Genomic DNA, 24587 nt, shown 5'->3' with positions numbered 1-24587 from the left:
ATCACTGTATTAATGCCAATGGTCCCAAAAATGTGTCAAAATTGTCCGATGTGTCCGCCATAATGTCGCAGTCATGATAAAAAAAAAAAAAATCGCTGCCATTACTAGTAAAAAATAAATCTACCCCCTATTTTGTAGATTTTATAACTTTTGCGCAAACCAATCAATATACGCTTATTGCAATTTTTTTTTTACCAAAAATATGTAGAAGAATACATATCGGCCTAAACTGAGAAAAAATTGGCTTTTTTTAACAAAAAAAATGGGGATATTTATTATAGCAAAAAGTACAAAATATTGTGTTTCTTTTCAAAACTGACGTTTTTTTGTTTATAGCGCAAAAACTAAAAACCGCAGAGGCGATCAAATACCACCAAAAGAAAGCTCTATTTGTAGGAAAAAAAGGACATCAATTTTGTATGGGTACAACGTCGCATGACCGCGTAATTGTCAGTTAAAGCGACGCAGTGCCAAATCGCAAAAAGTGCTCTGGCCAGGAAGGGGGTAAATTCTTCCGGGGCTGAAGTGGTTAAAGTGAACTCTACACCAAGTTCACTATATGGACTACTCATGTATTTATACATGTTGATCATATCCCCCCTTAATCTCCTCTTCTCAAGAGAGAATAAATTCAGTTCCTCTAATCTTTCCTCATAGCTGAGCTCCTCCATTCCTCTTATCAGTTTGGTTGCCCTTCTCTGCACTTTCTCCAGTTCCCCAAATCCTTTTTGTGAATAATACAAATAAAGCTTTACACTCTTTTTAATTTGTAAGGACTCCCTCCCCCTATGTTGATCTGCTGCAAAATAATTAAAATAAAACGTAAGACAAAAACACTTACCTTCCTTCCCTCCGCTTTTGTGTAGCAGGGGGGTTGACAGCATCCCTTGAGCAATATCCCTGGGAATGTTAGGTAGCCCAAATCTCGAGAGTGACATTACAGAACAATGCACTAGTGTTTTCGCACAAGATTTGGACTGCTCAGCATTCCCCGGGATATCACCCCAAGTGAGAATAATATAAATATATTAACTGTTTTCTTCATGGGTGCTTCTAGCATTTGAGATGGTGGAGGGGGTACCAACTCCCAACTAATAAAGCAGACCTTGCAATTTTAATGCAAGGTCATCTTTAAAGTGCAAAATAACATCTTCTCACTGGTATTCCCATCCAGCTTTATGAATGGTAAACGAGGCCCTATAATGCTGAGCTCTTTCGCCTGGGATCATGTACCCAAGATTTAAGCTTTTTCCAAGCGACTGATGCTGTGGGGGTCTACAGAAGAAATTCTTTCATAAAGTCTTGCTTTAATAATTGTGAATTTAATGTAGCTGGGTGGCCAAGAGGTTGGTGGGGTGAGGTTTTGTTTTTGCTTTATGCCTACTTAAAATTTGAATCTGATACAACTGGTGGCTCTGAGGGCAACAAATCATTTTTTGTGATGACATTTTGGTTTATAAAGCCCATTACATTAAATTCTGGTCGGTATGAAGTAAGAGTGAAAGAATATAATTAACACTCAAGAAAACCTTATTGTAACATAAAACAATGCCAAAGCTATACCACCTGATGCTAGTACTGGGACATTAAAAAATCCAACAAGATTTACAAAAAAAAAGAACTGGAGGATATGTGCATGTGTATCCAAATTAATCAATCACATTCCAAGTGGCTGCTATTGAAAATAAAATATATAAAACTTTAGATTGACTGCAACATAAAATCATGAGTTGTTTACCTGCTTAAGATGCACCACAGCTCCTGACCTTTCCACCATTGGGTTCTTCTTGTAGTGCTCCAACAGATCGGTCAGTGTATCAAAGCGTTCCCCCCCTCCCACATCATATTTACCATCCGGCTGAAAAAAGAGGGGATCAATAATGGTCAACAAATGACTATATAAAAGGTTCAACAGTTGATAAATATTTATTAGCTGAAGGTGACAATTGATTTTCGAGGATGATCAGAAGTGTGAGCATATTCCAGCTACTGAAGGATTTGTTTTCTCAAGATAACTTCATAACAATGCACATCGTAATTGCCTAAGCATGCACATTTATTTCTATGCAGACAGAAGTGTGGCCATCAACTTCTATGAATGGCTTCTTTGGGGGTAAGCAATAGAAAATGTTTAGTATAGCCAATCACTATTCCCATGAAAATATATTATTTGAGGGGGGGGGGGGGGGGGTGTCTCTGGGGCAGTCTGAGAAAAATTAGCAATGGTCATCTCATGACTACAGGAACTTTTTTTTAACAGACTGAAAAAGCAAAGCTTTAAACTCTGCATCTATTATAATCCAAGTAAGCCATTAAATGGCATCTGTACCCTTTAACCTTCTGCTTACATGGAGAGCTACTGGTGTACAGCACTCTGCTATTAATAAAGGTCTACATATACATTTAGACTGGAGTAGTCATGGTGCCCAAACAACTTTTAGTTTGACTGTCCAATGTTCCTATCAAAACTATGAAATATAGAGGCAAGCGTTGGCCATTTTGTGCCAGGTTTAGAGTTAGATGGGTCGGAAAACTCAGCTTTAGCCCGGTTGTAGTATGTGTGGTATACTCTACCAAAATGTAAAAATGTTATGTTTTAGAGCATGAAAGAAAGATCAAGTGAACATTTTAAGTGACTGCAATTCTGGCTGAATTAAACAAATCAGCAATATGTATGACAATCTCCAGAAATGATTTGTCTCATTCAATTAAATATCCAAAAATAAGAGAATTATTCTTCATTTGTGAATGGTGAGTGAAGCCATGCAGAACTGCAGGTCTAGAGTGCAAATATGGCTTAAAATGTATTTATTTATTCCAAACTGCATACAGTTGTTTCAGTCGTTCGGTCATATATAGTGCAGTTTATGGAAATCATGGCTTTGAAGAAATAAGGCTTGGGATCCAATGGACAGTCTAAGCCTAAAGTAATAAAAAAGCCCTTGAATCGAATCAGTGTGGAGCACAGAAAAAAGTCTTCTTAAAACAGGTCATCACAAATCTCGAAATAAATATAGAATGTCAATTAGACACCAATCACAGTTGGAGTCCTAAAGCTTGAATCTTTGAGTATACAAGGTAAATCCATTTGTTTTAAGGTGAAAAAAATGCCCATATCAAGGTGACCTCCAATACAGTCCTGATCACCTCCCCAACACGCCCAAGCACACTCTAGTAACGGCACAGCAAGGACAAAAAAAAATGTTCAAGTTTTTGCCAAGCCCTGCCTCTAAGATGGTAAGGTTGGAAGGTTCATCAAATACCTGGAATCGAATCATGACATGAGTGACACGAGATTTCCGCTCTCCATTTTCCAGCTTCTCTTCACTTGTTAGGACGGACAAAACAAAATCCCCTGGTTTGCTCTGACTTTCTCTCACCAAGAAACTTCCAGGCTTTCCTTTTTCTAAGAGTAGCTTCTCAGCCTCTCGTCCGGAAAGATGCCCATGGTACCACCTAAACCGAAAGTAAAGATTTCAGTATAGTGACAGCTGTACAAAAGATGCTTTATGATTGTTGGTACCATACGGGCTTGGTTTGTGTATTTCTGTAACTGCTGATCTCCTGGAATTTTAAACAAAACAGTCTTAAGAGTTTACTCAGAATGATTAAAAAAAAAAAAAAAAACAAGCAGATCCAGTAAGTGGCAGTTATGCAGAGGGAAAAGCTTTGTTAATGAGAGAAGTTAGGAGAGAAGTTAGAGAATAATGACCAGACTGGTTTGAGCCGAAAGGCTTTGGCAGCTTTGATAACCACTCTACAACTGCCATGGCCAGAAAATCATTTCAGAATGTACAACATGTCAAACTCTGAGGTCGATGGGCTACAATCACGTCAGGTTCTACTCCTGCCACTCCAGAGTGGGCACAGGCTCATCAAAGGTAAACAATTGAAGACTGGAAAAAATGTTGCCTGGTCTGATGAATCTTGATTTCTGCTGACGCCCACAGATGGTAGGCCAATCACCAAATCTGAATCCAGTAGGACGCTTTTGGGGGATGCGATAGAGAAAGGGGAGTTTTGCAGCAAGAATGTGCAGCTATCAAATCTGCAGAAACTGCATGATGTAATTACGTCAACATAGCCAGGATGTTTAAGGAATTTTGTGGAATGTACAATCAATGGCGGGACATAGACACCAATAAAAACTTGACAGAAGCTCTTACCCTTCCTTATTCTATCTCAAAATTAAATAAAAAGTTTTAGCTGGAGATGAGCTTTAAATCAAGCTTATAAATTTAATTTGGTAATGCTGATGTGGGAAGGCTGAATTTCAATGGAGGTCCACTTCGAAGATAAACTGTAAGCATATATAAAACACACATTTAAATTAATTGTTAACATCTTTACATAAGGAAATTAATTAATGCTTACAACTACCATGATCTCTTGAATGTGTCGCCATCCTTTACACACCACCTTTTTTTTTTTTTTAATTAAGCAAGAGTGGGGAAGGATTAGACTCACTATCAAGATATTATTGCTGTCTTTGTCCCCAATGGGAAGATTCGCCGGTGATCATTGTAGTGCAAAATAAGTTTGTCAGCGCCATCTAATGGCCATAATGAGGCATTTCCTAGATTAATGCTATAGAACAAAGAACATCTGACCTTGAGAGAAAGTAGCCTAATATTTCATTTTGCCAGCATTCACACAGAAGGAGCATGCAGTTATACAGAACAAATAGCTCTGCAATTTTTTAATAGTGTTTATTTAAATTACTGAATGCATATTTTAAATCGATTACATTATATATATATATTTGCATCCCCACACTATTATCATATGAGTACAAACTTTTTTTTTTTCTCTTTAAGATTTTTACTGAGCCCTGGTATCACAAAGGGTAAGAACCACTGAGCTACGGCACTGCTAGTCTCACTAGATTTGACAGATTTGGGGATGTCACTACTATTCTGCTCACTGTTCTCCTTGTTAGAAGTTGACAGGAGGAAGCAAAACCCTGCCTCTACCAACATAGCCACCTCCACACAAACACACAGTGCAGAACAAGACACGGTAAGTCAGTAAATGGGAAAATGTCCCGATTCAAGTTTAAACCAACCTGAGCAAGCCCACCAGAAAGCCGTCACCTGTATTAAGCCAATCATTTATGGCTGGGGTATTCCCTGCCCTGCAGCCACAAATATACAATGGGCATGTATAGATTTGGTTGCAGGGCTAGGAATGCCTTGGACCAATGATTGGCCCAGTACAATGACTTTCTTGCTTGCTCAGTTCCTCTTTAAGCTGTATGCTGCATGAATAAAAATAAAAGGAAAAATCTTTCTGTAAACCATATTTTAAAAAAGCTGCTTACAGTTATTTAAGCTTGCCAAAGCACAAGCAGGCATGCTGTTTTAAAAGGGACAGATTCTATTGTAATAGAAAATCACACGACAAGTACAGTAGAATAGGCATCCAGCTACATTCTCTGCTAGAATTTCACTTGAACATGGCTTGAACGTTCTTTAATCTACGAGGCCTCTGGCAGCCAAGAAGCCTTCCTGGGATTAGCCAGCAGAGCTTCCATTAAAAACAGCAGCTAATGGGGGCTGTTGCCCTTTAGTGAAACAGTTTATTTTTGCAAAGTAAAAGAAAATGTACTCCCTAAGGTAGGAGAAGACAAAGATTGTGGGCACAATTGTATGAACAGAGGTGAACAAAGCATGTCTTTTCATAAGCAGCAGAACAAGCTGAACGCATTAAAGGCCTAGCAATATTATATTATATAGACTTTATTGCAGCAGGAAAACCTATTTAAACACAATTAAAGTATAAGATAAAAACATTTATTGAACACAATTAGAAGTTTAATCACTGGCATGCTTGTATTGGCAGGATCTTATAATCAAATACAAAGGACTGTCTATGTTCAAAAAAAAAAAAAAAAATTAATGATTGAACTTTGCAGGAAAACTCAGTAAGAGGCCAAATTAGTTTAATAAAGAGTCTATACTACAGGACTTTAAAAATAAATTGGGCCCCTTCCTTCACCACATCCTACCCATGCTGCACCAAACTAAACCTGTATTGGGTGTACTTCCAGAAGTCTTCCCTGCCTCAGCACATATAGTAACACTTCTTAGCAAGCATTGCGGAGCCATAATTTACTCTGAAAATCAACATTTTCAGGAGTTTCAGATTGTGAGAATTCCAGCATCAGCAGACCCCCCTCCCCCAACCTACATGGGCCTTACATCAGAGTATTTCTGATGGAAGTGCAAAATCTCAGATCATCAGCAAATCTGTAAAAGTATTTTAAAAAATCAGCATAGCTGCTCCACCATAGAAACTGCATTTAAATAAGTTCTGTGCAGATAGGGCAAAATAAAGTGTTCACAGGCTATATTCTCTGCAGATCAGATAATATTCATTATCTGATGAAAAAAAGTGTGAATGGGGAAAATACATTATGGCCACGGGATTAAAGTGGATGTAAACCCGAAATTTTTTTATTTTTATTTTTTTTTTATGTCATATTGTAGAGTATAAGATTTCCTATCATTTGAGCCCAGTCTTGCCACAACAGAGTTAATCCATCTCTGAGCAATCCTCTTTTATTGTTCAGTGAGAAAATTCTTGACAAACAGAGAAAAACTTTGTCAAATCCTCCCCCTTGCTGTGAGTGACAGGTGATTTACATATCTTGTGCACCAGCCTAAGTAAGACACAGGCAGTATTTTTTAATTCCCTCCCCCACTCCTTTCTTCAGCAGCTCTGCCAGGATTGGCTGTTCCACATAATCTCAGCCCTGGCTGCAGACACTCCACTGGTCTGATGGGGGGGTTTGCTGCTGGACACAGCTATATTACACACACACACATATATATATATATATATATATATATATATATATATATATATATATACACACACACATACACACACACACACACACACATATATATATATATATATATACACACATACACACTGTATATAGCTGTGTCCAGCAGCACTCCAACCCCCCCCCCCCCATAAATGTATAGCGTTTCCGTCCTTTCCTCCACTCTGCATCGTGACTGAGGCCCGCTGGAATGAAGGGGAGTTGGCTGCGGGGGATGAGGGTGGAGGAGGAAGACACAGCGGGCGGATAAGGACAGGAGGGGGGCCAGAGAAGAAGGGGAGGTGGTGGTGGTGGAGAGAACACGTCAGGCGCTGGAGGAGGAGGACACAAGGGACAGTCGGGGGTGATCGGTGCAGCGGAGGGACAGCCGTGAGCACCGATCTCCCTGCATGGCGTTTGATCAGCTGCTTCTCCTTCTCTGCCTCCTCAGGGGGATCCGTGCTCACAGCTGTCCACGCCGCACCGATCATCCCCGACTGTCACTGGACAGTGACAGGAGCCATGAGCGCGCTCCTCTTCTCCTGTGCGCGCACTTTTCACTCCGGCCGGGCTCGAGTGTAGAGGTGGGCGGGAAGTCTGGTGATGTCGTGACTCCGTCCACCAAGCGCCATACAATGCACCCGCCCACTGAATCCGGCGTTTTTGGGGGCTCCAAACAGCTAAAGGGGAGACATTTGAAAGGTAAGGATACATGCAGGAGGCATGTATATCCTCATAGATCACCCCTATGGCAGTACTTTAAAAAAGATGGGAGTGGGTTTACATCCACTTTAAGTACCATAGGAAATAAGTATGCTTCTCAGCTCCATCTAGTGGCCATAATGCCGTATTTTCCCCATTTATAGTGTATTTTTTCTAATCATAACATTCAATCTGCAGAGAAAATAGTCTGAGAAAATTGGGTTTTGCCTTATTTGCACAGAATGATTTCAAATGCAATTTCAATTGATGAATAGCGATGCAAATTATTTTATAAACACATCCCTAAGTATATATAAACCATAACTGAACTTCTCTTATTTCCTACTCATTGCTCTGTTAGACAATTAAAACATTTTCTCTGTTTGAGATATGCAAAAATATACCCATTATGTCAGAAAATCAGAGCGGTCCTTTGTCCTGTGCACACTTCCCGTCTTATCTCAAGTAGAGTTATTACCCAGCCCCCAGTTCTCATTTAGGACTACAGAATAATTAGTGTCTATGTTGTAGATGAGAAGAATGACAGGTTTTCTTTAGCTTACCAGAGTGTTTTCTTTAAAATTATGGACAGTCTTGAGGCACCCCATTCTAAAAATGTAAAAAACTATTCGGCCCAATTCACACTAGAGGTCAACCGATATATCGGCCGTCCCATATATCGGCCGATATTTGGCGGTTTTTATTTAATCGGCTGATTTAATGTGCTGATAAAAAAGGCAGATTATAACTTCAGCGCAACTTGCAAATGACTTCTGTAATAGAAGTCAATGCAAGTTGCCTGAAGTCTGCTGTGAAGTGACTTCTCTCCTCTCTGGGCAGCCTGCCAAGTCTGATAAAAGAAGCTAAAAATATACAATGTTTACACTTATCAATGAGCTAAACTCAGAAGCTCTCAGTTTAACCATTTAAAGAATAAATCTTTTCTGACACTTGTTACTTACAAGTAAAAATCCTGTATTTTCTGCTAGAAAATCACTTACAACCCCCAAACATTATATATATATATATTTTTTTAGCAGAGACCCTAGGGAATAAAATAGCGGTTGTTGCAATATTTTATGTCACACAGTATTTGCGCAGCGGTCTTTCAAACACAATTTAAAAAAAAAAAAATACACTAATGAATTAAAAAAAAAAAAACTAAGCAGTAAAGTTAGGCAATTTTTTTTTCGTCCAAAAGTTTTGATTACCTGTTTTTGTGTATTTAGTATTTAAGATATAGTTTTTTAGTTTGTTTTTTTTTTTAATCTAAATTATACATACAAGTGAACTGATTGGAGGTTTGTTTTGTTTAATAAATGTTTAAATGTAAAAAAAATTCTGTATCACTTATTACTTAAGGTTGCTTTCACACCGGAGCGGGCATGCGTTGACGGTAAAAACACTGCTAGTTTTAGCGGCGCTTTATCGTCATTTTCGGCTGCTAGCGGGGCACTTATAACCCAGCTAGCGGCCGAGGAAGGGGTTAAATGCGCCGCTGCCAAAACGCTCTGCAGGCGCTTTGGGAGCGGTGCACATTCATTTCAATGGGCAGGAGTGGTGGAGCAGCGGTATGCACCGCTCCAAAGATGCTGCTTGCAGGACTTTTTTTTTAACATCCTGGCAGCGCATCGCCTCAGTGTGAAAGCACTCGGGCTTTCACACTGAGACTGCAGGGGAGCCGTTTTGCAGGCACTTTACAGGCGCTATTTTTAGCCCAAAAGCGCCTGAAAAATGCCACAGTGTGAAAGGGGTCTAACTGTTAGATTTTATGATGAAGGGGAAAAAAAAAAAAAAAATTGGCCTAACATATCGGTCCAAAAAAAAGTAATCATTTATCGGCCACTGCGATTTCTAAATATCGGTATCGGCCAAAGAAAAACCCATATCAGTCGACCTCTAATTCACACCTGAGCGTAGCGTTTTTGACGATCGTATTTGCGCGTTTCCATGCAGCGTTTTCTCACTTTTTGAGCCTTGGCCTTTTTTTTTTTATTAGCCAATAGGAAAAATGATCATCTGTTTCATCATTTGTTGCTATGTGTTTAGATTTTATCACCTGCTTCCTGGTCCAAAAACTCCCAAATCTGCCCAATTCAAGCGACAAAAAAGGGTCCAGAACTTGTTTGAGCTACAGGCAACTTGGAGTGTAGAACCATCTCCATAGAGAATAATGGATTTTTTCCCTTCAAGCGTTTTGTAGCTTGAGGCTTCAAGCTACAAAATGCTCAGGTGTGACTGGGGCCAAATGGCTTTATATAATGCGCAGCATCCACACCTGTAGGACACCCAACATTAGAGGCGATTTTTATTCTTTAAAAGCAAATACACTTTTGCACACTGGTAATGACTAGTATTCCACAGTTTTTCTTCTCCCTCAATTTCTCTCCATTAGTCAACTAATGTCACCCCAGTGCTGAGGGACAGGGGCAGAGGAGGGTCAAACAAGGATGCTGTGGAGATATCCTCTTTATTTATTTATTTTATTTATTTCAGGTATTTATATAGCGCCGTCAATTTACGCAGTGCTTTACATATACATTGTACATTCACATCAGTCCCTACCCTCAAGGAGCTTACAATCTAAGGTCCCTATCTCACATTCATACATTTATTAACTGATGACGTAATTGGTTGTTAGCATGCCCATGTATAGAAAGTCGTAATGGTGCATAATGAAAACCTGTGGCTTTGTGTCACTAATGCCGCGTACACACGGTCGGACTTTCTATCCTACTTGGTCCGGCACACTTTCCGACGGACTTTGTCCGCCAGGTGCGCCGGACTTTAAAACGGACGGACTTGCCCACACACGCCCGGACTTTCCGGCGGGCTAAGTCCGCCCGTCTTTCCGACGGACTTTCGCCGGAGTTCCGGCGGACTTTCAGAATGAACGGACTTGCCCACACACGGACAAGTCCGTTCATTTTGAACGTGACTCAGGTGCGACGGGACTAGAAAAGGATGTCAATCTTGCCGCTTTTATCGGCGAGATTGACACCTTGCGAGCCCCGTCGCGGGGCATACCAGGCCCTTAGGTCTGGTATGGATTATAAAGGGAACCCCCTACGCCGAAAAAACGGCGTGGGGTCCCCCCTAAAATCCATACCAGACCCCGATCCGAGCACGCAGCCTGGCCGGTCAGGAAAGGGGGTGGGGACGAGCGAGCGCCCCCCCCCCCTCCTGAACCGTACCAGGCCACATGCCCTCAACATGGGGGGTGGGTGCTTTGGGGGAGGGGGGCCGCCCTGCGGGCCCCCCCCACCCCAAAGCACCTTGTCCCCATGTTGATGAGGACAAGGGCCTCTTCCCGACAACCCTGGCCGTTGGTTGTCGGGGTCTGCGGGGGCTTATCGGAATCTGGGAGCCCCCTTTAATAAGGGGGCCCCCAGATCCCGGCCCCCCACCCTATGTGAATGAGTATGGGGTACATGGTACCCCTACCCATTCACCTAGGGAAAAAGTGTAAGTAATAAAACACACTACACAGGTTTTTAAAATATTTTATTAAACAGCTCTGGGGGGGGATCTTCCTCCGGCTTCGGGGGTCTTCTTCCGGCTTCGGGGGTCCCTCCGCTTCATCTTCTCCCGGCGTCCGGTTGGTTCTTCTCCGCTGTCTTCTCTCCAGTTCTTCGGCCGGCTCCTCTGCTGTCTTCAGGTAGCTCTCTTGCCAGCAGAGGTCCGGACTTCTTGTCTTCTTCTCTTCTCCAGATGTTGACACGACGCTCTCTCCGGCTGGACTGCTCTCCGAGGGCTGCGTTGTGACTTATATAGGCGGAGACCCCGCCCCCTTTTGATGTCACAGTCCCTGGGCATGCTGGGACTGTGACGTTTTAGGGGGCGTGGTCAACATCACCCAGTGACCACGCCCCCTAAAACGTCACAGTCCCAGCATGCCCAGGGACTGTGACATCAAAAGGGGGCGGGGTCTCCGCCTATATAAGTCACAACACAGCCCTCGGAGAGCAGTCCAGCCGGAGAGAGCGTCGTGTCAACATCTGGAGAAGAGAAGAAGACAAGAAGTCCGGACCTCTGCTGGCAAGAGAGCTACCTGAAGACAGCAGAGGAGCCGGCCGAAGAACTGGAGAGAAGACAGCGGAGAAGAACCAACCGGACGCCGGGAGAAGATGAAGCGGAGGGACCCCCGAAGCCGGAGGAAGATCCCCCCCCCCGGAGCTGTTCAATAAAATATTTTAAAAACCTGTGTAGTGTGTTTTATTACTTACACTTTTTCCCTAGGTGAATGGGTAGGGGTACCATGTACCCCATACTCATTCACATAGGGTGGGGGGCCGGGATCTGGGGGCCCCCTTATTAAAGGGGGCTCCCAGATTCCGATAAGCCCCCGCCCGCAGACCCCGACAACCAACGGCCAGGGTTGTCAGGAAGAGGCCCTTGTCCTCATCAACATGGGGACAAGGTGCTTTGGGGTGGGGGGGGCCCGCAGGGCGGCCCCCCTCCCCCAAAGCACCCACCCCCCATGTTGAGGGCATGTGGCCTGGTACGGTTCAGGAGGGGGGGGGGCGCTCGCTCGTCCCCACCCCCTTTCCTGACCGGCCAGGCTGCGTGCTCGGATCGGGGTCTGGTATGGATTTTAGGGGGGACCCCACGCCGTTTTTTCGGCGTAGGGGGTTCCCTTTATAATCCATACCAGACCTAAGGGCCTGGTATGCCCCGCGCTCGCCGCAATAGGAAAATTTGTTTTTCCTATTGCAGCGAGCGCGAGATGCAATACCCTGCCCTCGTGTCGTATCTGGTCCGTCGGACCAGCATACACACGAGCGGGCTTTCCGTCGGACCAGCACACACACGAGCGGACTTTCCGCCCGAAACTGAGTCCGGCGGAAAGATTTAAAACTTTCTTCAAATCTAGGTCCGGCGGGCTTTTGGGAAAAAGTCCGCCGGCGCCCACACACGGGCGGATTGTCCGGCACACTCTGGTCCGCCGGACCAAGTATGCCGGAAAGTCCGACCGTGTGTACGCGGCATAAAAGGCAGGCTTGAGCCACCTGCTGGCCTGTATACAATGATTTTGACCAATTTTTAGGCATTTTGCCAAGGCACCCCTGAAGAAACCTCAAGGCACCCTGGTTGAAAAAGGCTGGTTTACCAAAAGACAATTTGGCTGCAGCACTGATACCCCTCGGTCCACAAAAATGCTGTGTGTTGTCAGCCCACAACTGAACCTCAGCTCTGAGTGTATTTCTGGTATATCAACAGCTATTTTTCTGTACTTGCAAGTTTTTTTAAAGGTATACAAAATTGGGGAAATTTGCATGTTTTGCAGAAATGTACTGCATATGTGTTTTTTTTTATGATTATTATTTTGCCCTGACAATTTAAAGAAAGGACAATGGGCCTTCTATACAGCTAATTTCAGTGCCGATCTTTGAGATTTCAGTATGTCGAACAAAAACACTATGGTGTTGTGGGGCCTTGGGGGGTGGCCCAGAAGTCTCACAATCCCCTAAAAGTGTCTACTTTTTGGCTGCCAGATTTCATTAGGAGTCTTAAATTGCTGCAGTGAGCAAGGCATCATTTAGTGGTGATGGTAGAATGTGAGGGCAAGGCATCTTTCACATAACAGTTCAAATTTCTTTTTTAATGTGACTGCAAACTGAACCCTACATTTTTTTAAATAATAAGACATACTTCCTGAGGTATTCAATTGCAATTAAAGCTGAACTCCTGGGAAAACAAAAATGCTGCCTTACGGTTGGACTGCTCCCACAATGCAAGGCTTAAATTAGGTCTAGGGGACCACAAAAGGCACTTTTACTTTACCTGATCCTCCCACTCCCACAGGTTTTTCCAAGTAAGAACAATCCCTACAGTCTCCTCTCACCTACGCTGTTTGTCATGGGTCCTCTGACATCATGGAGTCCAATTTAGAACCCATAGTCCTGTAAGGGACACAAGGATGCCGAGGAAGAGCACTCTGGCTGTAGTGTAGGGGAGAGCACTGGTTGCAGAGGACCGGGTAAGTAAAACTGCTTTTTGCAACCCCTTGACCTAAGCAAGCATTTAACCCCTGCAGTGTGGCAGGAGCATTTTTGCTCTCTGCAGAGATGGGCTTTAATTGGGTAACCATTGACGTAAATGGAACTAAACAAAAAAAAAAATGGTAATCAGTATATAGGTATCTGGTATTGCTCTAAAAATGTCTGGATCTGGTAACTGTCACGTTTAGAATGTGTCATGACAATAGACAGAGGTGGACAGATTCAACGTTGCAAACAACGTGCGATTCTGGAATGAAAACCGCAAAGCTAAAATTCCCATTAAAAATATGAAATCTGTGTACTATAGATTGGGGACAGTAGGGAATGGAAACTGTTGCCACAAAGCATCAAAGAACAGAACAAGTTCACATTTATGGATCAATATTAAGTCTGGAAAACTGAGGAGAAAACGCTCAGTTTCTTTTCAAACTGTGAAAAAAAAAAAAAGAAGAAAAACCCGAATGCATTAAATAACATGTTTATTAAAAAAAAAAAATTAAATCAACTATCGATCTCCTGACTTTACACACACAGCCTTTTTACACAAATACCGTTTGATAACAACCACTTAAAAATCAATGCTGCAGTTTGTTTTATGAACTTTTATGTAAGCGTTCTAAGAAATATTATTTATTCATTGGTAGGTGAACAAACACAAACTGCCGCAATGCACTGGGGACCTAACATACTTACCCTCATTAAAAACGAATGAAAAAGAAAAATAGACGCATCTTGCTGGTGAAAAGATCTCCAAAAGTACAAGGATTTCCAATTAAAAGGAAGATTACCTATGTGTCCATGGCGGTCTACAGGAAAAGAAGTAGGGGTTACTGGGAAGCTGACCCGGTACAGAGAAAATTATTAAAGTGGTAGTAAAGTCTATCCTAATTATTCTTAAAAATGCTCCCTTCCCTCTTCTCTTACCTTTCCTGCATAACCTGTATAAAAAAAAAATTACCTGTGTACTTACCTATTTTTAATTTGCTCTGGTCAGACATGTTCCTGCAGTTCTGGCTACCCTGTGTAAGGGAGCACTGGACAACTGCTGTGGGCTTCCGGAGGCTCCCAGGCCCAGCTGTTGTTGGCACTTCCTCCTCTTTCCTGCAGCAGCCGCTCTCTGACACAGGGGAGCCTGAACTGCAGGAACATGTGACCAGACTGGAGCAGATAAAAATTAGGTAAGTGCATAAATCTTTTTGAAACAGGGTATGCAGGATAGGTAGGAGGAGGGAGGAGTGAATACCATATATACTCGAGTATAAGCCGAGTTTTTCAGCCCATTTTTTAGGCTGAAAAACCCCCTTTGGCTTATACTCGAGCGAGCTGTACAGTAGCCATACCTTTGATTACTAAAACAGCAGGTCTCTCCCACTGTGTTATGCAGTCTGTTCGGCCGTCCACTGTAACAAAGCCCCACCTCCTCCTTGTCCGTCATAGAGGAACACTGATACAATGCTGGGAAACTATCAGTGTTCCGTCTATCACTGACAAAGGGCACAGAGGCTGCAGATGGGCATTGTTTACCCAGTAGCTGCTGCATTTTCCCACCCTAGGCTTATACTCGAGTCAATACGTTTTCGTTTTTTTGTGGTAAAATTAGATGCCTTGGGCCTATATTTGGGTCGGCCTATACTCAAGTATATACAGTACTTTTAAGAATAGTTGGAGTTAGGACTGGGAGATTTTCTTAAAAAAAAAAAATCTTCGATTCTCTTAAAAAAAACTCGATTCACGATTCGAATCGAGTTTTCTTTTTTTTTTTTGGAAACCGCGCCGGTCCCGAGGCACTGCGGGCATGAACTTTTAGGCGAGGCCGCGGCCTCACCTAAAAACTCCTTGCCCGCAGCTCTTCAGGCCCGGCGCGGTGTCCGCGCCGGTCCGGAGGCGCTGCAGGCATGAGCTTTTAGGCGAGGTCGCGGCTTCGGCCTAGTCCGCGGCGTCCGGCCGTAGCCGCGGACTAGGCCGAAGCCGCGGCCTCGCCTAAAAACTCATGTCCGCAGCGCCTCGGGACCGGCGCGGTGAAAAAAAAAAAATATAAAAAAATCGATTTGCTTAAATTTTGAATCGATTTGACCTCTCAACTCGATTCAAGATTTAAATCGATTTTTTTCCCAGCCCTAGTTGGAGTTACAGTGGGAAAATTATTATTTGATCCCCTGCAGATTTTGTAAGTTTGCCCACTTACAAAGAAATGAAGGGTCTAGAAGTTTTATCATAGGTGCATTTTAAACGATAGAGACAGAATATCAACCAAAAAGCCAGAAAAAACACAATACAAATGTTATAAATTGAGTTGCAGTTCAGTAAGTAAAATAAGTATTTGATCCCCAAGTAACACATGATGTTTTTGTAGTTGGTGAGCAGGTTTGCACACATCTCAGGAGGGATTTTAGTCCACTCTTCTTTACAGATCTTCTCTAAATATTTAAGGTTTCTTGGCTGTTGCATTACAGACTTCTTTATGAAAATAATATTTGTCTGGCTGTCACTGGTTTCCACATTTTAAGTCTCTGGCCTGGAGTATGTACGCAAAAAGCAAAGTCAAAGTGAAGTCAGCTCTGCATTTTTGTTCTTGGTCAGTGACTCACAGTAAGGAAGATGTTGAATCAACATGACAGCATTTTGAAAAGGAGAAAATAAAAGTAGTAACAGTTGAAAAAAAAAAAAAAAACTGTCAGTCAGTTATACTCACCTAGGTGGATCGGATTGATGCTGTATCTGACCCCCACCACTTCAAAAGACTAAGAACTGAGTGATCAAAGACTGCTGATCACTCAGTTCAGTCTTCAGTGAGCAGAGAGCCGGTGACTGTCAGTCACCGGCTCTCTGTTCTGCCCCTCCAGCACTCACTGGAGCGCAGGGCTGTAAAGGGGTGGGAGGGGCAAGCTCTCAGCGGCTCACTGAGAGGCTGAGCCAGCTGCCAGTTCAGGCATCTAGATCAATCCTGACTGTAAAGTTGGGATCCTTGCAGAGCCTGGACCGGCTGAGTGGTATCAGTGCACAGCAGGTTTTAGCCCACTGCTGGCTGAAAATGGGTTCATTCTGGACTCCAGTGATCCATAGGAGAAGTAGGCTCAAAAAAGCTTTGGCCATACTGCTCCTTTAAAGTGGTATTAAAGCTTTGTTTTTTTGTTTTGTTTTTTAAAATAACATGTTATACCTACCTGCCCCGTGCAGTGCTTTTGCACAGAGCAGCTCCGATCCTCTTCCTTTTGGGTCCCCTGCTGACGCTCCTGGCTCCTCCTTCTCAAGCAGTGCCCCAAGAGAAAGCCGCTTGCCCTAGGGGCACTACCACATGTGTGGTATGAACTCTTTTACGCAGGTTTCAACCTGCGGGGTTCAACGTAGTAGTTGTGTTTTTCTCTTTTTCTTTTTGATTGTTTTGTGCTGTTTGAGATGGGGATTGCCCAAAGGCTCTGTATTGTACACCTTTTTCAGAAAACCAATAAACAGTATTTAAAAAAAAAAAATTAAAAAAGCACCGCAAGCGCAGTAAAATCGCAGTAATTTGATTTGATTTTTCAGAATACCAATAACCAAGCTCTCAACCCTCCCTCTACCCATCCTAATAGAGGCCATTATCTTGATTTTATCAAAATTGTAGTAGAAAAAAAAAAAAGTTCTCCAACTACCTATGACATCACAAAAGCGGGCTCCAATTTTATGCTCTTTCCAGGTAAAGTGGAAGGTTACTGTGTGGCACCGCAAATCACTTCAAGACCTGGGAAACAGTTGCATGATGCCAAAATGCTAAGAAGCACTTATTAGAGTACACCCTAACAGGAAAGAGTGTAACCCAATCCTTGAGGTCATGAGCATGGGTGATGGTCTGTCCGAGCCACAGAGAAATGATTGAGGTTGGGTTCACACTATTGCCCCATGCGGCTCACAGCAGGGGTCCGGTGGGTCCCTGCTCACCTTTTCAGGTCCGAAACCCACATCCAATTCGCATAGGTGTGAACCCAGCCTTAATAAAAAAAAAAAAAAAAAAAAGGAGATTCCCCTTTTTCAGGGACCATGAAGAAGAGACCACAAGAGTCAATCTTTCAAATAGATGCAGAAGCTGTGAAGTAAACTCCCACTACCCGCACAACACCCAGATAGTGGAAGTAACTTTCCATCTGATGGAGTAAATCCAGATAGAGGGATGAAAAAATGTTGTCCTGGTTGAGGTGCAAAGCCAAAATTATTTTAAGAAGAAAGGACGTTCTGGGTCTCAACACCACCTTGTCCAAATGCAAGACCAGAAAGGGTTCTTTACAGGATAAGGCCACTACCTTGGACAATCACCGCACAGAGGTGATGTCAGTGAAGAATGTAACCTTGTGAGTGAGAGTAGAAAGGGAAAAACCCCTAATTGGCTCAAACGGCAGGTTTCAGGGCACCAAGAGAACCAAATTAAGATCTCAAGACATCATACAAGCGCACAGGGGAAACCACATGAAAGACAACCTGTATAAAGTTTTCCAGAATCGGAAGCCAGTGGTCTCTGGAACAAGATCACAAGCTTCTGAAGGCCAAATATTGATCCAGGCCTAATTGTAAAAAAAAAGTCCAGGATGCATTCCACTGAGAAGAGAGTTTTTTACCATGTACTAAGTAAAGTATACCTTCCAAGTGCAGTGATAGACCTTGCTGGAATTAGACTTCCTAGCTTTTAGAAAAGTGGGAATCACAGATTCAGACACACCTCTGTCTCTCAGAACCTAAGCTTTAACAGTCATGCCGCTAAAGCCAGCACCTAGCCAAGTCTGGAGCCACGATGACCACCAGAATGCCCTTCTACTCGATGTTGAGAAACAGCCGAGGAAGGAGTTTTAGGGGAGGAAAGGTGTAGATCAGGCTGTACCGATCTCAAAGAGCCACCAAGGCATTCACTGCTTCCGCAAGAGGATCCCTGTATCTCAAGACAAACCCATCCAGTTTGTTTTTCCTAAAAGCCAAGAGGTCACATCTGGTGTGCCCTACCTGTAACACAGGTACTGAAACACTTTCAGGTGCAGGGACCCTTCCCCTGGGTTCAGGTGCTGCCAGCTGAGGAAGTCCCCCTTCTAAATGCCAACTCCTAGGGTGTACACTTTGGACAAGGCTGGAACATGAAGCTCTGCCCAGGACAGGATTCATACTACCCCTTCTGCCATGCCAAGACCTCTTCTGCCTCAATGATGGTTGATGTATGCCACGGTCATGGAGTGGCTAACAATCCAAATCAACTGACCCTCCAGTCGGGATGTCCAGCATTGCAAGAACAGCCAGATCGCCCAAAGTTCCAGAATGTTGATCAGGAGATATTACTCCGGTGTTCATGTGCCCTGCACTGGCAAGGTGCCCAGAACCCTTCCCCAGCCAGATAAGCTAGAGTGCATTGTAAGTATCTTCCCAAGATATCCTAAGGTGGGACTTTTCTGACTCCAGTGTGGGATTTACGGGCCCTGAAACAAGGGACAATCCAGTCTTCATGGAGGGAAGAGTCCATGAAACCATGCATGACAATGGTGAAATTAACTAGAATTGAGCCAAGGAGGCATCCGTGCTTGACAGGGGGAGTAAAGACTCCAAAAGGTGGAAACCGTCCAGGCTGTCCATGTCAGGCACCACAGGGGGTGCACTGCAGGCAACTCTTGAACCATTAGCAGTGGGTGAGCTGGAGGCATCAACAACATCAGCACTGTCCACTATGCATTGAGGATCCAAGGTCTATGTAGCTCCCTGTACAAGGTGCTTCATCAAAATGGCGGAAAATAAAGCACTGAGCATGTGCAGGACACTCAGACCACAAATTGTTTTTGTTTGCTAGCGTCCAATCCTCCTGTAGGTGGCACTATATATCCCTGAAGTTTCTGAATTCTTGTGCCCCTTCACTGGACAAGAAAGAAAAAGGATGGTAAAGTCTTGGAATGTGGACTTTCAGTGGTGATTTCTGCAGAAAGCATCTAAGCATGTATAACAAGGCACAGGATAACAAGGTAATATACATGCAGGCAGGTATTCAATTCTACCTGGAGAACAGCTTTAAGGTAGGTGAAAAGACTAAATCCCCTTTCCATTTTTACTGCTGTTTGGAGCTTAGTTAGAGCCTGAACATGCAGTCGCTCTGTATCCCCAATCACAAACACAGCTTTAATCTTCATTATCAAGTTAAGTGAACATTTCTCTATTCCTTTACTAAATCAACCCTAAGGGGTATGCCAAAAATCATCAGGAACGGTTATCAGATAAAATGCTAGCACAATTCGTTCATTCTTCTTCTTTGGCAGCATGTGGCCAGACTGAAGCCTTAACAACGAAAGCTTCAGTTCCAGATGACCGAAACAAAGAATTTTCCAGAAAAATAGTAAATATTAAACACAGATATTTCCTGGCCCAAAAATAACCCATACACTGCACAAACTAAAATAAATAAATAAAAAAAGACAAAAAAAATCCAGTAGATGGCAGTGGTGCGGTGGGATAAGGATATCTGAAATAGCTGCGTATTTCATTCGATGCACTCACCTTTCTGAAGTAGGATCCTGAGAGTTCAGTGGATACTTGAGCTCGATCACATCTCCGTTTTTCTCTCTCAGTAGACCCTGCTGCTCCGTGTAATACTGCACCAGTTCAGCCAATGTGGCAAATGTCTCTCCACCATACAGGTCATAGAAATCCCCAGTGTTTTGGATTTTGATGTGTGTGACTTCATTGTTCCTCCTGCAGAAATAAAAGAACAAATTATTAGATGTATGTGGTAGATACGGTCAGTCCGTAAGTGCTCTCTAAAGGCTATAACTTCAAGAAAGTATTATACTGAATGTATATGGAATACCCCGGGTATATTTTTTCCATCTAGACTTCTACTCCAGAAATATAAACACACAGTAAAATATGGTGGCAAGCAAGAGATGTAGGACATGTTCTGCTGGACACCCTACTGGTTGGCTGCTCGGTCAATATTTCAACTGTATTAAGCTGGCCATACATCTAATCTTCATACAATCTGCTATAGCTTTACCAAAAGTATGTAATGAGGAAAAACCTAATAAATCCTTTAAATTAGCAATAAAGCAGACAAGCACTTGCCCTACCCTTCATACTACAGCATTTTTCAGCTTTTCTCCCTACGCCTGCCTACACTCAACAAGCAGAATCCTATTTTTTTTTACTTGTCCCTGTTCACATGCACAAGCTCCGTCACCCTACACTAAAAAAAAGTGCATAGGCTTTTTTTTAGTCTATTCATGCTTTTTTTGGCCCCTCCAAAGACAGCATTTGTAAACGCGTGATACGCATTTGTTTTTAAATAACTCTTCTCCCTGTCAAGCTTTTTTTTTTTTTTTAACATCTTCCTATTTCCACACAGTTGCTCCAGCGACAGGTTTACATCATTCCTGCGGCCTAGTTTACTAATTGACTTCTGTTTAACCACCTGTCTGTATATTCCCACTCGATCAGCACTGTAGGCAACAGCTCTCAGAATACGACACAGCTGGAGGAATCTCCCTTCCACAGAGTGTGTGGATGGAGGAATGGGGTTAGTTTAGCCTAAGGGCCAGTTCACACCTGTGCGGTCAGTTTTAGGTACATTGCAGGCACATTACAATGTGCGTTTTAATGTGCACTGGCCTACATTTACCGTTTGCCATGGTTTTGCGTTTTCCCACGGCCGGTGGTCAAATCGGTCCTATTCTGAACACGACTCTTCAGGAGAAGCAGGTTGAAGCTCACCTAAATGCGCTAGCTCCTAAACTCTGCTAAAAGCCTATGTGTACATGGACACATAGGCTTTTACGAAGTTGAGATTATGAGCTTTGGCAAAAAACGCCAAAAGCTCCCAAACTCAAGTTTAGTAGCTGCCAGTGTAGGCTAGTATACATGAAGTCTTACCGGCCCTCTGAAAAGAGATCCATAGTGAATCCTGGAGGTCTGTGTGCTCTTGGAGTTAGGCTCGGTTCACACTGGGGCGACTTGGGATCCGACTTGTACGCCCTCAAGTCGCCCCAGGAATAGTTTCAATGGGAGTGAACGCTAGCGTCTTAATAGACGCTACTGAAGTCGCTCCAACTTCAGAGCGTACTCCCTGTACTACTTTGATCCGACTTGGTAGGCGACCTGTACCATAGAAATCAATGGAAGTCGCCTCCAAGTCGGATCTCTCTGTAAAGTCAAGCGACTTTGCAGGGAAAACCCCTCCCTCCCCCCCTCCCTCCCAGAGAGCTGATTGGCCACAGGCGAAGTCACCTGTCATGGAGGCGACTTCAAGTCGCCTTGTAATTTGCTGAAGTCGCGCTGAAGCCGCGTTGAAGTCGCGGTACAAAGTCGCGCTGAAGTCATGTTGCCCCAGTGTGAACCGACCCTAACTCTGAATGACAATTGCGCGGCCATGCAATACTGTACCCATATGACATTTTTATCATTTTTTTTCCCCACACAGAGCTTTCTTTTGGTGGTATTTAATCACCACTGGGTTTTTTATTTTATTTTTTGCTAAAGAAAAACAAAAAAAAAAACGAAAAATTTGAAACAAAAAAAGAAAGAATATTTTGAAAAAAAAAAGTTTGTTATAAAATTTTGCAAAGGTAATTTTTCTCCTTCACTGATAAGCACTGATGAGGCTGGACTGATGGGCACTGATAGGCTGCACTGATGCAGCTGTACTGATCAGGTGACACTGAAGGGCACCGAGAGGCGGCACTGAAAGGTGACACTGATTGGCAGTACTGGTGGGCACTGATAGGTGGCACTGGTTTGCACTGATTAGCAGCACTGATGGGCACTGTGTGAGACCGATGTCCCTGTAACAGAGGCCGTTTACCAGCTTTCTTCCTTTCTCTTCACGCTGTGAGCGTGAGGAGAAAAAAAGCGGCTAACCGGCTTCTGTGATTGGCCCTTTACCCTGTTCTGTGATCAGCCAAGTCTGAAGGACTCAACATTTACAGAGTGCTCTACCCGTGTCTATTGGCACTGGAAGCCCACGATCTAGTTGTCTTTCGGCAATAGCGTAGGCGGAAAGTAGTTAATAACCATCATTTAAAAACTTAATTTTTTATTTACTCGGGTTGTCTTTGTGTAATATTTAAATTTGTTTATTGATCCGAATCATTTAAGTGTGGTTAATATGCAAAAAAATCAGGAAGGGGGCAAATACTTTATCACAGCACTTTATATATACACATTGTCATCACTACTGTATGAAAAAAAGTCCATTAAGGTACCCTATTGTTCCTTCTGACAGTTCCCTGGTGATAAGAATAATGGTTAAAGGCTGGGCCGGCCCAACCATTGTAGCCTGTGGAACCATGGGTCCCGGGCGGCACTTTCAGAGAGGCGACAAACTCCCACCCGCCAGCCAGCCCGTTCTGCTGCTTAATTTACGGGGATCGATCGGTCAGCAGAAAACCGGTGTGTACTTTTACTTCCTGGTAGCGGTGGAACGCACAATGTGGCGGACGTGATGTCATCAGCTGGAAATGATGGCCACATCGCCTCCCACGTCTTGCATCATTCCTGGCTGATGACAGTGCGTCCGTCCCATCATGTGTTCCACCACTACCAGGAAACAGAAGTACACACACCGGTGCTCTGCATCTACTGGCCCGATCGGTCCCCATGAAATAAGCAGCGGAGCAGGCGCTGTGTATCTCCCTCTCCTCCCCTGACCAGAGACCCTTCTTGCTCTGGACACGACAGCCACTAGGGCTGCTGTTAGAAATCATGGGGCCCCGTACAGCCTACCTGACGGGGCCCCCTTCAACCCAGTGGCAGGCGACGTGGCAAGCTGACAAGTGATGTGGCAAGTGACAAGCTGCATCTGGTGGTAAGTGACAAGCTGCATCTGCTGACCAGAGTCCCTTCTTGCTCTGGACACGACAGCCACTAGGGCTGCTGTTAGAAATCATGGGGCCCCGTACAGCCTACCTGACGGGGCCCCCTTCAACCCAGTGGCAGGCGACGTGGCAAGCTGACAAGTGACGTGGCAATTGACATGCTGCATCTGGTGGCAGGTGACAGTGGCAAGTGACAAGCTCAGGCTCCCACTGATTCTGCATTATGGTGAGTTGAACTATTTCATGATATATTACAATGTAATAAAAGAAACAATGCACTTCAATAATCCTGACACCATAACAACCATGGTGCCGGGATGATTGAAGCACCAACACCAGGTGTCTGGAGTAAAGCAGGGCCGGTCTGGATGAAGTCCAGGGCCAAATTTTTGTCCCAATCCAGCCCTTGGCAGAGCACTCGCTGCCATACCCACACAGCGGACTGCCTGCCCATCCTCTCCGCGGCTCCCACCATTGCTCCCGACAAATGCCATGTCGGGACAAGAGACAAGAAAAGCAGGAAAAGGTCAGCTAACCAGCTGATGGCCAACAGCATGAAGGAGGAGGAGGAGCTTTCTGCTGTGAGCAGAGAGCCCAAGTTGGAAAAGGCATTGCTGGAGGCACGACTGACACTGTAATCAATGATCCCATCCCCACCACTACTGCCTCTGACTAAACCCCCCCTCCCCACCACCACATCTGCCTCTGACTGAACGCCCCCCCCCCCCTCCCCACCACCGCTTCCTCTCTCTGAATGCCCCTTACTACCACAGCTGCATTGGATGGAGCCCACCACCACTGTTGCATGTAAATCTGACCTCCTGATACATTTTATTTTAGCTTTAATTGTCACGATACAAAATAATGGATGTGGGGGCCTTTTGGTGGGGGGAGGGGGAGGGGCAGCATTTCATTCTTGGGCCCAGGCAGCACAATGTCTTGGGCCGGCCCTGGTTAAAGGGGTTTTAAAACCTCAAGGTTTTTCACCTTAATGCATTCTATGCATTAAGGTGAAAAACCTGTCATGCAGCAGCCCCCTCCCCCCCCCCCGAGCCCCCCTTTTACTTACCTAAGCCCTATAATTCCCACAACAGGAACGAGCACACCAGCTCCGGCCTGGGTCTGGTGTCCTGATTGGATACATTGATAACAGCTCAGCCATTGGCTCCCACTGCTGTCAATCAAATCAAATGATGCGGGCGTCGCCAAGTCCTTCTGTCTGTGTCAACAGACGTAGCAGCAGGACTCGGG

The 24587-nt window shown here is 44.0% G+C and overlaps 1 protein-coding gene across 1 annotated transcript in view; it reads right to left on the bottom strand.

Moving 5' to 3' along the window:
• Positions 1–24587, bottom strand: part of LOC141111074 (tyrosine-protein phosphatase non-receptor type 11-like) — a 231074-nt gene that overhangs the window by 54015 nt on the left and 152472 nt on the right. The window contains exons 3-5 of the mRNA XM_073603062.1: positions 20029–20223; positions 3264–3456; positions 1739–1858 (exon numbers count right to left, since the gene is read on the bottom strand). Of these exons, the coding sequence (XP_073459163.1) occupies positions 1739–1858; positions 3264–3456; positions 20029–20223 (508 nt within the window). The remainder of the gene's footprint in view (positions 1–1738; positions 1859–3263; positions 3457–20028; positions 20224–24587) is intronic.

This window comes from Aquarana catesbeiana, linkage group LG10 (genome assembly GCF_042186555.1).
Source record: "Aquarana catesbeiana isolate 2022-GZ linkage group LG10, ASM4218655v1, whole genome shotgun sequence".
NCBI classification, from domain to species: domain Eukaryota; kingdom Metazoa; phylum Chordata; class Amphibia; order Anura; family Ranidae; genus Aquarana; species Aquarana catesbeiana.
This window is presented reverse-complemented; position numbering and strand designations above follow the sequence as displayed.